The sequence below is a fragment of the Paroedura picta genome, chromosome 4 (genome assembly GCF_049243985.1).
Source record: "Paroedura picta isolate Pp20150507F chromosome 4, Ppicta_v3.0, whole genome shotgun sequence".
Taxonomy (NCBI): Eukaryota; Metazoa; Chordata; class Lepidosauria; order Squamata; family Gekkonidae; genus Paroedura; species Paroedura picta.
The window spans coordinates 41,420,107-41,432,138 of record NC_135372.1 but is presented as its reverse complement, the minus strand read 5'-3'; the positions used below and the strand labels follow the sequence as shown (position 1 = coordinate 41,432,138).

General features: G+C 47.4%; 1 protein-coding gene across 4 annotated transcripts in view; it reads right to left on the bottom strand.

Moving 5' to 3' along the window:
* Positions 1-10,118, bottom strand: part of SMG7 (SMG7 nonsense mediated mRNA decay factor) — an 89,304-nt gene extending 79,186 nt beyond the window's left edge. The window contains exons 1-2 of one of the 4 annotated variants that reach the window (XM_077332616.1): positions 9,994-10,118; positions 9,541-9,718 (exon numbers count right to left, since the gene is read on the bottom strand). In XM_077332616.1, the coding sequence (XP_077188731.1) occupies positions 9,541-9,569 (29 nt within the window). In that variant the 5' untranslated portion in view covers positions 9,570-9,718; positions 9,994-10,118. Of the gene's footprint in view, positions 1-9,540; positions 9,719-9,973 lie in introns of all 4 variants that reach the window. The other 3 variants (XM_077332619.1, XM_077332617.1, XM_077332618.1) reach the window with 3 other exon arrangements.
* Positions 10,119-12,032: the final 1,914 nt, after the last annotated feature.

The window sequence follows — 12,032 nt, the reverse complement described above, 5'->3', positions numbered from 1 at the left end:
ATAGGATTGGAAAAGGTCAGTTTACAATCCAATCCCAAAGAAGGGCAATGCCAAAGAATGTTCAAACTACCGCACCATTGCACTCATTCCTCATGCTAGCAAAGTTATGCTCAAAATCCTACAAGCTAGGCTCCAGCAATATGTGGAACGAGAACTTCCAGAAGTACAGGCAGGATTTCGAAGAGTCAGAGGAACTAGAGATCAAATTGCCAACATACGCTGGATCATGGAGAAAGCTAGGGAGTTCCAGAAGAACATCTACTTCTGCTTCATTAACTATGCTAAAGCCTTTGATTATGTGGAGCACAACAAATTGTGGCAAGTTCTTAAAGAGATGGGAATACCAGAGCATCTTATTTGTCTCTTGAGAAACTTACATGCAGGTCAAGAAGCAACAGTGAGAACTGAACATGGAATCACTGATTGGTTCAAAATTTGAGAAAGGAGTTTGGCAAGGCTGTATACTGTCACCTTGCCTATTAACTTGTATGCGGAGCACATCATGTGAAAGGCGGGATTAGAGGAGTCACAAATTGGGATCAAGATTGCAGTGAGAAATATCAACAACCTCAGATACACAGATGATACCACTCTAATGGCAGAAAGTGAGGAACTAAAGAGCCTGTTGATGCGGGTGAAGGAGGAAAGTGCAAAAGTTGGCTTGAAACTCAACATCAAGAAAACAAAGATCATGGCACCAAGCCCTCTCAATTCCTGGCAAATAGATGGGGAAGAAATGGAGATAGTGGCAGATTTTATTTTCCTAACCTCCAAGATCACTGCAGATGGGGACTGCAGCAAAGAAATTAAAAGACGCTTGCTCCTGGGGAGGAAAGCTATGGCAAATCTAGACAGCATCCTAAAAACAGAGACATCACCCTGTCAACAAAAGTGCGTTTAGTCAAGGCTATGGTATTCCCAGTTGCAATGTGTGGCTGCGAAAGTTGGACCATAAGGAAGGCCAAGTGTCAAAGAATTGAGGCTTTTGAACTCTGGTGCTGGAGAAGACTCTTGTGAGTCCCTTGGACTGCAAGGCGAACAAACCGGTCAGTCCTAGAGATCAGCCCTGCCTGCTCCTTAGAAGGCCAGATCCTGAAGATGAAACTCAAATACTTTGGCCACCTCATGAGAAGGAAGAACTCCCTGGAGAAGAGCCTAATGCTGGGAGCGATTGAGGGCAAAAGAAGGGGATGACAGAGAATGAGGTGGCTGGATGGAGTCACTGAAGCAGTAGGTGCAAACTTATATGGACTCCGCGGAATGGTAGCGGACAGGAAGGCCTGGAGGATCATTGTCCATGGGGTAGCAATGGGTCGGACACGACTTTGCACCTAACAACAACAACTCACTCCCAGTCTTTGGATTACATCAGACTACAAATCATAAAATAGGAGTGTTAGAGAAAGTAAAACACACTATAATTAGAGGCATATGTTGTTCCATCGACGTAATATGTCCACAAACACCATCAGATTCACCTATACCTCTCCAACAGTATTCCCAAACTTCAAATAATCCTTTAGAATTTTAATTTGTGAACTACTGCCCTGCATACCAAGAGAGGGACGGAATGGATCTTTAGTGATGGATGCGGCCAAACACAAGGACACATATCAAATGCATCATTACAGGACTACAGTGCTGCTCCCTATATTAAAAAATAAACATGTAAAACCTCCACCAAAAGCACCAGCTGGACCTACTTCTACTGATCAAGATGAAATGAAACTAAGGAGCAGGCAGGGCTGATCTCCTCTAGGACTGACCGGTTTGTTCGCCTTGCAGTCCAAGGGACTCACAAGAGTCTTCTCTATCACCAAGATATGCCAGTGTAAAAACCAGTTATGATGGTGTAGGCCCCAAGCACTGCTCCATCACTCTTCAGTACTGATGGAAAGCTCCAGAGGCCACCCACTGGCACAACTGAGGCATAGGCATGGTTGTGGGCAGTTTTGAAGACATTGCCAGAGTTAGTTGGCTCCCAGAGCACTTTCAGCCTGGGAATACGTCCTGCCAGAGGCACAAAGTTATGCCAACAAAAAAATAACATAGTGCATAGGCTTCGATTAAACTGAAAACACAAGTCATCCTCCTGCCATTGCAGCCGTGCCAACCAGGCTCCAAGGAGCCCAGGATACTGACTACAACCTCAGCCAATCACCTCCCTCCCACCCAACAAAGCTTCAGCCAGGACATCTTAAAACTCAGTAGCTAGGTTGCCTGGCACAGTACTCCAACTCCGAAATCCCTGCTATGTAAGAGAAAGTGGCAAGGCACTTTGGTATTGGGGAAAGCACAGAGAGGACACTTATTACTACAGGGCGAGAACTTAGAACTAACACCCCAGGAGGAGGACAAAGAATAGTTGAGGGGAAGGCACCATCATGTAGCTCAAGCGGAGTCCGTACCTCTGCTTTACTTGCCTGTAGGTGGAGATTCAACGGGGAGACGTGTGTATGTGTGTGGGGAGTTCCACCTCCCTCCATACACACTATACTCAGTCCACGGTTCCAGCCCTCGTCTTGAAGGAGAGCATAGCACACAACCAGCCATTCCAAGTTCCGCCTCCAATGCCATCCTAATGACTCACATCATGCCAGGGATCCCCAGTTCTCTTTACTGTGGCCCAGGGAGGAAGCAAACAGTCTTGCCATGCTTTGCAGTGCAATGAAGTCTGTGTTGTGCCACAACTGTGTCTCTGCTGTTTGGTTTTGACTACATCACAGGAGCTCCACAACCCTTCCTGTCACACTCCCTTTCCAGCCCCTCTGTCACTCTTCCTGAAGGCTTCCCAAGGACATGTCTAAGAGGGAGGGCTCTGGGGGGGGGGCTACGGATGGTGGTGCAGGTCCCCCTGGTCACAGTCAAAGCAGGGGCCCAGGGACATGGAAAGGTTCCCTCCCTCACCTTGCAGGTTTCTCTGTGAAGATTGGAGGGGTCAGAGGGTAGTCCGAGTGAATTAGTCAGCATGGTGTGGGGGTTAGAGCATGAAACTGGATCTGGGAGACCCAGATTCCATTCTCCACTTGTTCCATGGAAGCCAGGGGGTAGCTTTGGAACAGATGTACGCCCTGTGCCTATCCAACCTCACAGGGTTCTTGTGAGTGTGAAACAGGATGATGTAAGGCACTTGGGGGGATCAAAAATAAATTGAGTGAATTAATGAAGTTCATAACTATGTGTCTGCTCCAGGGGGGTGGGGGTGGCTTCTGTTACCTGGGCGGGGGGGGGAATATCTATGAAGATAACACTGAGGGGGCAGGGGTTATAGGGGTCCCCAAAGCCAATGCAGTGGGCAGACTGTTTTTGGAGGTTAGACATACAGGCATGTAAGAGCAATAACTGACTTGCAAGGTTTCCATTGCAATATGTCACAAGTAAACCACTATGCATGGAATTAATAATGAATGCAGAATGGATTTGAAAAGGAAGCCTTTGGGCACTGATTGCTCTGGAACACGAAAGACAGAGCCTAGAGTACAATAGCGGTCATTCCGATCCAAGATGACCTCTGCTCCATCAAGGAGGGTGCCACGGTGGTGATGTGGAAGCCAGCCACTGCAGCACAAGCGTGGCACAGGATTGAAGTTGACGATGTACATAAAATTGTGACCATATACCTTGATAAAATGCTGAAGGTTCTAAAGCCCCTTATTGGTGGAATACTCCCCACTCACTGCCAATTGCTGCTCTTGCTCAGGATTTGCACAACCCCCCCTTTTCAGGCCTGCTGTAAAGGAAGCCTCGAATACCCCTTTGCTGAGGTGAGGGACGTGTTTCCCAGAGCAACGCAGGGGAGTCTGTGGGCATGGGTGTGCTTTCCTTTTGAGTGGGGGGGGGGAGAAGCTCAGGGAGGCCGCAGAAAAGCCCCATCTCACTTAAAATACTGCTGTGGACAGCCTCACTGCTGGAGGGAAGACTAAGCCAAGCCATGCATGTCTCTTCTCCACTACTCTCTGAACATTTGAGGCCTACCACGCGAGGTTGCTGTGAAGATGAAACACATGAGGCCTACTGCACAGGGTTGTTGCACAGATGAAATAGATGCAACTGTTGTGTTTCTTTTGCACGACAGTCCCGTCTAACCCCCAAAGCAGCCAATTCAGCTTGGAGAACTGATCTTTATAATCTGAAGATGAGCTGTAATTCCAGGAGATTTCCAGGACCCACCTGGAGGTTGGAAATATTCCTTGAGGTTTGAAAGTGGGGCTTCAAAAGACTGCAATGCCTCCACAGTTCCCCTGGCCTATTTCAGGTCAAGAAAACATTGCAGAGAGGAAGTAAGGTTGCCTGATAGGTATAGGTTTGTGCTCTAGAATTCTGCACTTCCTAGGTGTGCTTGAACCTGACTTGGCTCAGGATAGTTGTGCACAAAGAGACCTTGTCTTAGGGTTGCCAGCTTCCAAGTGAGGCACAAAACCCACACCAAACCATGAGCTAGCACCCGTTGTATTACAGCACACAACGGGTTAATAGGATACTGCAAGTGACTGAAGGGGAGTAAAGATGCAAAAGACAATATAAAGCCCCATCTTCTCCCTGTTCTGAGTACTAATAAAATAATCTATGAGCAATATGTTCACGTAAACCAATTCTACTATGGAGCATCAGTTTGTTATCTCTGGTCAGCGCCTCTTAATTATGCAGACTGTATTGCAAGCTCATTTGTAAATCCACAATGAAGCTTACGCCAGTGGGTCTTGAACTTTATCTATGAGGGGGCTCTCATTCTCATTTAAACATTTTTCACCAGTTCCCAAGCCTTTCCCCTCTTCCTTCACTGCTACCAACCACCCTTCAGACAGCCTCCTTTGAAAGTCTGGAACAAGATACGCCTGCCATATGGAGGTCTCCATTTTCTGGTGCGCTGGGAAAAATATTGTGAGACTCTCAACAGCTAAACTTCAAAAGCAAGTTTGTATAAAATGTTTATATTATGGGTCAAGAACAAACAAGGTCATTTCTTAGAGAGTAGTTGATTCTGGTGAGCCACAACTCAACGGGTCTTTAAAAAAACCCTACTTTGGATCTAGGGGAGTTGTCTCAAATAGGCCATTCTTGAGCAAGGTGACTGAAAGAGCACTGGCTGGCCAACTTCAGGAATTCAAGAATGAAGCAGATTGTTTGGATCCACTCCAATCAGATTTCAGGCCTAGTTATGGGCCTGAAATTGCCTCAGGTGGATGTCATGTACAGGAGACAGAAAGGGGGAGTTTGACCCTGTTAAAACTCCTGGATTTCTTGGCAACTCTTAATACCATCAATCACAGTATCCTTCTGGATCACCTTTTGGCTCCAAGAGCCACTGTTCTTCAGTGATTCCGGTCTAACCTCAATGGTCAGTTTCAGAGTATGGTGCTGCAGGACTGCTGCCCTGCCCCTTGGCCTCTGGCCCAGAGAGTTCCCCAAGGTTCCATCTTGCCCCCTACTTTTCAATATATGTAAAGTCACGAGGAGAGGTCATCCAGAGATTTGGACTCAGTTGCCACCAACATGCATTTGACTCTCAGCTCTTTCTAGCACTACCAGCAGACACTAGTGATGCTGTGGAAACTATGAACAGGTGCCTAGAGGCAGTTCTGGAGAGCTATCAAGCTGAAATGTATTCCTAGGAAGCGGGTTATCTCCTGTTCTTGATGGGGATGCACTCCCCATAAAGCAGCAAGTGGATAGCTTGGGGGTAGCCCTGGACTCAGGCCTTCTGTTAGCTACAACAGGGGTGCCTCTCATCAGCTCTGGCAGATGAGCCAGCTACAGCCCATCCCAGTACATACCCCGGTAACATCTAGCTTAGATTACTGCAGGAGTCCCAAACATGGTGCCGATCGACACTATTTCTGGTGCCCACCAAATATATTTTTGAAAGCCAGTGGGGCTTTTGTCCAGCAGGGTTCCTGACTGAGAAATGGACACTTGATTGGATATAGAGATTTTTTTTTTAAATGATGGTTTGGTGGCAGCTATCACCGCAGCACAAATATCTTCACTGTGTAAGTGATAGTCAGCGGTGGCGGTCTTTTTGTAGCCGCCTCTACCTCCTGCGACAGCTATATTTTGGCACCCATTTTGTGGCTCTGCCCACCACACTGTGCCAGAATTCCAGAGGTTCTCACAGGCTCAAGAAGGTCAGGGACTCCTGCATTACAGCAATATCCCTCTGGAAACTGCAATTTGCACAGAATGTTGCTACCTGAATGCTGACTAAAGTGGGTCACAGACAACATGTCATTCCAGTTTTGTGCCATCTACAGTGGCTTCCTACTTGCTTCCAGGCTCAATCCAAGAAACTGGTATTGACCTTTAAAGCCCTGCATGCCCTAGATCAACACACCTTAATGACCACTTTCTTCCATATGAATCTAGCCACTCATTCCATTCATCCTATCTTCAGTTTCCCCCACCATCTGAGGCCAGATGGGCGGCAACCTGAGAGCCTTCTCCATCACGGCACCAAAACTTTGGAATTCCCTTCCCCAGGGAGATCCATCAGTCTCCCTCTATCACTGTCTTCTGCCAGCAGGTGAAGCCTTTTTTGATTGACTTGGCATATCCCCAATGATATTCATTGGACCTCCTCTAGGATTTTGCTGTTTGTTTTATGTTTTTTTACTGAATGATTTCATAATTTTAAAGGCTTTCATTCCTCAGAATGTTTGGTGTAGTGGTTAGGAATGTGGATTTCTAATCTGCATAGCCAGGTTTGATTATGCACTCCCCCACATGCAGCCAGCTGGGTGACCTTGGCCTGACCAAGCAGGAATATCAGTATCTCTCAGCCTCATCCACCTCACAGGGTGTCTGTTGTGGGGAGAGGAAAGGGAAGGTGACTGTAAGCCACTTTGAGCCTCCTTCGGGTAGAGAAAAGCGGCATATAACAACCAACTCTCCTTCTCCTTCTTAATGTGTGCTGCCTTGGAGACCCTTATCAGGTGTAAAGGCAGAAAATGTTTTCATAAGTAGGAAGGTACCAGCAGAGTTGCTCCCGGAAAACGACTAGCATCACATAAAACTTCTGATAGTCAACTGATATTACCACTGGCTGCGACCATAAAACACTTTGATAAGTACAGTGAAAGCCAATTCAATTTTACCTGAAATATCTATCATGGCTGTATTAGAGTGTAAATCCTTGATACCAGTAAGTCAATAACTGGATTCCTAAGGCTAAGCAACTGAATTCCAGCACTAATCAGAGCATTTCCTAGCAATTTCTCATTGATCAGCTGAAATCTAGAGGCCTACTAGTGACAGAAACTTTACAAGCTATCCGTAGAAAAAGGAGAAATCAGAGCTTTTTCTGTCCTGGTGGAACGAGCTCCCTGAAGAGATCAGGGCCCTGCTTGAACTTCCACAATTCCGCAGGGACTGCAAAAGGGAGCACCGGGCATTTGCTTGAGTCCGACTGACCCAACAACATCCACGGGTCCCCCCTCAGAAACCCGCTCCATGACCTGAACCAGCCTGACCTCCCTGGGGGTTGTCTAAGTTGTCACTGTTGTTATATTATCACTGACCAAAGCCATTGGAGTTCTGTTTATTTAGATGCACTGTTGGATTGTTGCTGATCCATTTTTTTGTGAACTGTTGTATGTTCAGACTGTTCTATGTACTAACCCTGCAATGTTGTATGTGAAGCGCCCTGAGTCGTATGGGAGGACAGTATTGAAATCTAAAAAATAAATAAATAAATTCCACCCATGAGGTGCTTAGAGTTATTGATTCAATTCCTTACTGGATGAGAGGGCTTTGTTTTTGTGATAGCTATATGGGGCTGCCCTCTGTTCTGTCAAAGACCCCCAAAATATTGTGGTATTTTCCAAAGGGACCCTGAACCCCAGTCAGAGAAGCAGTGGTTAAAATGCTACTTCACAGACAAGAATTTCTATTAACAGGCAATCTTATGCAGACTTATTCTAATGTAAACCCACTGCTTTCAACAAGCTTGGACTAGAATAACTCTGCCACAGGACTGCACTGTAAATCCAGCAGTTAATGACAGACTCAAGCAACAAGTTACAGACAGGGAGGATAAAAAGAAGCAAGATATTTCTCCAAAAGGAACAAAATTGCTTTCCACAAGGTTGTTTTATTCATATGAAGATACTTCAAAAAGATCAGAGAAAGATGACTTGGATTGTGGAGAAAATGAATGAGTCTGGTTGGAACTTGTCTGTATGCTGCAATATTTTACATGCTGGACTGAAGATCCTTGACAAGAAGCATTATTCTTTTTCCACACAGCTATCTTGTTCCAAGACTTTAAGTCTGTAGTAAATTTGCAGTATGCATACTTTATAGCAACAAATCCACTCCAGATTATTTCCTCCATAAAAACTGCTTTGGTGTCAAAACAGGTTTAATACCATAAACTAAGAGAACAGCAACAACTTACCAGATATGAGCAGTGTGACTGTTATAATCTACAAACCAACTATGCAGCGCCTTACATAGAGAGTCTAAGATTTTGCTTGACATCCAAGGTTCAATGCTGGTGCCATTAGCAGTGCAACACCAAATAACATAGCACCTCTGTAGCACATCCTTTTAGTACTGCAGAAACCAGGCCAAGGGAAAAAGTGCATTAAAACGGAATGACAGAAAAGTTGTCATGCTTGGTCTTCCATATGCTTCTACACAGCACTCCTCCTTTAACAGCCTATTCCTCCCTACCACATAGCCTCCTCATTTGCTCATCTAACTATTATTTAGTGCATCACCCATGAAACAGCATCACCCTTCTGCATGTTTGCACATTTCAGCATACCACCTTTCTCAGGAATAGCACTACAGCAATCCCTCCACCACAAGATAGCAGTCTAGCCTTGCTGAAGAAAAGAGGGCCATCCCTGCCAGGCATTTTGCTTATCTTTTAAGATTTGCTCCATCTCCCAGTCCATGTCGCTTTCACAGTGGCGACTATTAATTTTCAGGCACTATTAAAAACAAACCCACCTCAACTGTGAAAGGACTGGGTGGAGATAGGTTTGACCATGCATCCCACTTTTCTCACCTTACCTTGCCGGGCCGTTTTTTTAAAGGTACGGTATTGCTCACCCCCAAAACTGGGTTTCCACATTACGCGTGTTGCTGCGAGTGGGGGAAGGTTCTAAACCAACACTGTAATAGCCTTGCTAACATTCAAGCCCACAGTTTCTAAATACAACTCTCTTGGGGGTTGGGTTTTATTTGAAAAAGCAAATATGTGCTTTTTCACTTTCTAATCGCACGGCGAGCAGGACACATAAAGGACGGGAATCACACGGGGCACGAGAAGTCCGCGGTGAGAAAACACCTTCTTGCATCCCATCCCACCCCAGCACCACCCCCTTCCTCGCCACCTGGTCCTCCCCTTCCAGAGGCTCCTGTCGCCCAGCATCCCTCCCACACCTGCCGTCCCAAGGCCTTTCGACCCCCCTCCCCATTCCAGGCCCTGGCGGAGGCCACAGGGGGTCCCCCGCAGCCCCCTCGCCGTCCCTGGAAGTCCAAGAGTGCCCCCCGGCTGCCCCGTCTCGCCTCCCAGCCTCCCCCTCCGTTCCTCACCGGAGATACTGCGCGCAAAGCAAGCTCATCCTCCGCCGCCGCCGCCAGCCAGTCCCCGCCGGTCCTGCGCTGGGGTCTCACACCTCGGGCCCTTCCGCTGCCCCGGAGCCGCCGCAGCCACTGCTCCGGCCGCCGCCTCCGGCCGCCGCCATCTTCCCGTGCTGGGCCCGGGCTCTTCCTGGAGGGGGAGGAGGCGTGAGAAAGGAAGGAGGGGGAGGAGGGAGAGAAGCCGCGAGGGGAGGGGAAACGGCTCCGCTCTCCGCCTCCCGGCTGGACCCAAGTCTCGCGAGAGCCGCCGAGGCCTCCGCTCGCGCCCGGGGTCGCGTGCCGGCGGGCGCCGACTAACAGCCGAGAGTCGTCGAGGCCGCTTTTCTCTCTTTCTCTTCCACACACCCCCCCCCCTCCCCGCCTTCCCACTCCTCCCTCAACCCACACTTCCGGGTGCGGCCCAACCTCAACGGCACACACTTCCGCCTCGGTGCGCGGCGAAAAGGCTTCCCTCGCCTGCTCCTACGCGACCGGCGGGCGGCCTCTCGACGCGGCTTCCCATTGGCAGGGCGGGTGCCATGGCGACGGGGGTTGCGTGGGGTGGAGGAGGGGAACGAATAGAGAGGTGTGAGTGGTCGGCATGGCAACCCTTTCGCTTCCCTCGCGCGTCCTTTTGTTAAGCCCCTCTCGTCGCGCACGAGCCCCGCACCGCCAGTGGGTTCCGCATTCTGGCCGCCAGCAGCCACGAGCTGCTTGCGGCGCCAGCCCAAGCATGGGCACGTCGGCAGGGAGCCCCGCTGTTAGGTAACGCAGGATCTCACCTTTCCAGCACGTTGGTTCAGAAATACACCTTTCCCCGGTTACGATTCACGAAAGGTAGCCGTGTGAATCTGCCGCAGCAAAACTCAACGGAAGGTTTAGTGGAACCTTAAAAACCAGGCAGGGTTGATCCTCTCTCAAATGAGAGACTATTTTTATGAGATGCGCTTAAGGGAGACCAGAGCTCACATCGCCCTCTCATAAGGCTCCCTGTGTCATGGCCAAGCCGGCCCCCCTCTTGCATCCTAACCCACCTTGCAGGGTAGGAAGAAAAAATGGAGGAAGGGAGAACCGTGTATGGTAACCTGAGCTTTTGGTGGAACGTCAGGATAAAAAGACAGGAATTCAGGGAATCTGTGCCTCAACAAGAGCAGTCTCTCAGACGAACAAACTCTTTTTCCAGAGTAATTTTTCAGATGCAATGATCCTCACCAAGTAATGTTTAAAAATATATTGGAGCAAAAATCAACAGATGTCTTATGGCACCTTAAAGACAAACAAGAATTTATTGTGCCATCAATTTTTGAAGACTATCTGCCTTGCAGTTACAGTTGCAGCCTTATAGTGCAATTGGATGCATTTTTACACTGAAGACAGGAACATTTGATTCAGTTGGGCTTACTCCCAGGTAAGTATTCTTAGGATTGCAGATGTTGTGGCAACTGAGCTTCCTGGACCATTGTTTCTCCCTAAACATCTTTGCAGCCTACAAATCTCCTCTTTTTGTCTCTGAAATTATTTTCTTTCTCTGTAAGTGTACCATTGTTAGTCTAGAACATGATTCTAGTGGTATATTAACGTCAAACTCTAAAAAGGATTCTCAGCAGCCACAAAAAAAATTCAATGCATATCCCTTTGGGTCGAATTAGACTTTTTCCAGTGACATAGTCTTAAAATGGGACATCAGGCAGCTTCTTGATACCCAAACCTGCTAGGAGTAATTTCCGTTTGTAAGATACTTTGGTCTCATTCAAAAATCCTTTATCACAAAAGGGAGCCATGCATGCCCCCTATTCCCATTGTAGATGACTATACAAAAACTATGACACTTAATGCTGTACTCTTAAAATGGATAATAAAGTTCACAAAAATGATGTGAGTTGACTTTTATTATTATTATTATTAAACTTTTATACCGCCATTCCCTTAGGCTCATGACGGTTTACAAGATAAAAATTACAATAAAACCCATAGTTGTGACTAAAAATCACACTGGTGACCTAAGCTGGGTTCACAAGACCTTGGTTCAGTTCCCATGCTATAACAGGCCTCGCTGTGTTGCCTTTGTCTACTGCAGCCTTTCTCAACCAAGGTTTATGACAGCTCTGGATGGGTTTCCTGAATGGTTGGGACTGAATTAATTTTAATAGATTTTTAAAATTTGTTAAGCATTTATATATGATCATGTTGGCCCACCTCCACTCCAAAATGGCCAATGTCGGGCCTGGAAGGGGTGGGAAAGGGAGGAGCCCTGGGTGGGCATGTACACAGCTATGCTTCCCAACCATATTCTGCACAATCATGCCACCTCTGGGGTTTCTCAAATCCTGAAGAATATTTCACGGGCTTCTCAATGGTAGCAAAGTTGAGAATGGCTAATCTAGTGACTCTCTAGACCTGCTCACAAATTATCGTGAATGCACATACATCCTGCTTGTGTGTGTATGTCCATAAGAAACAGCCAA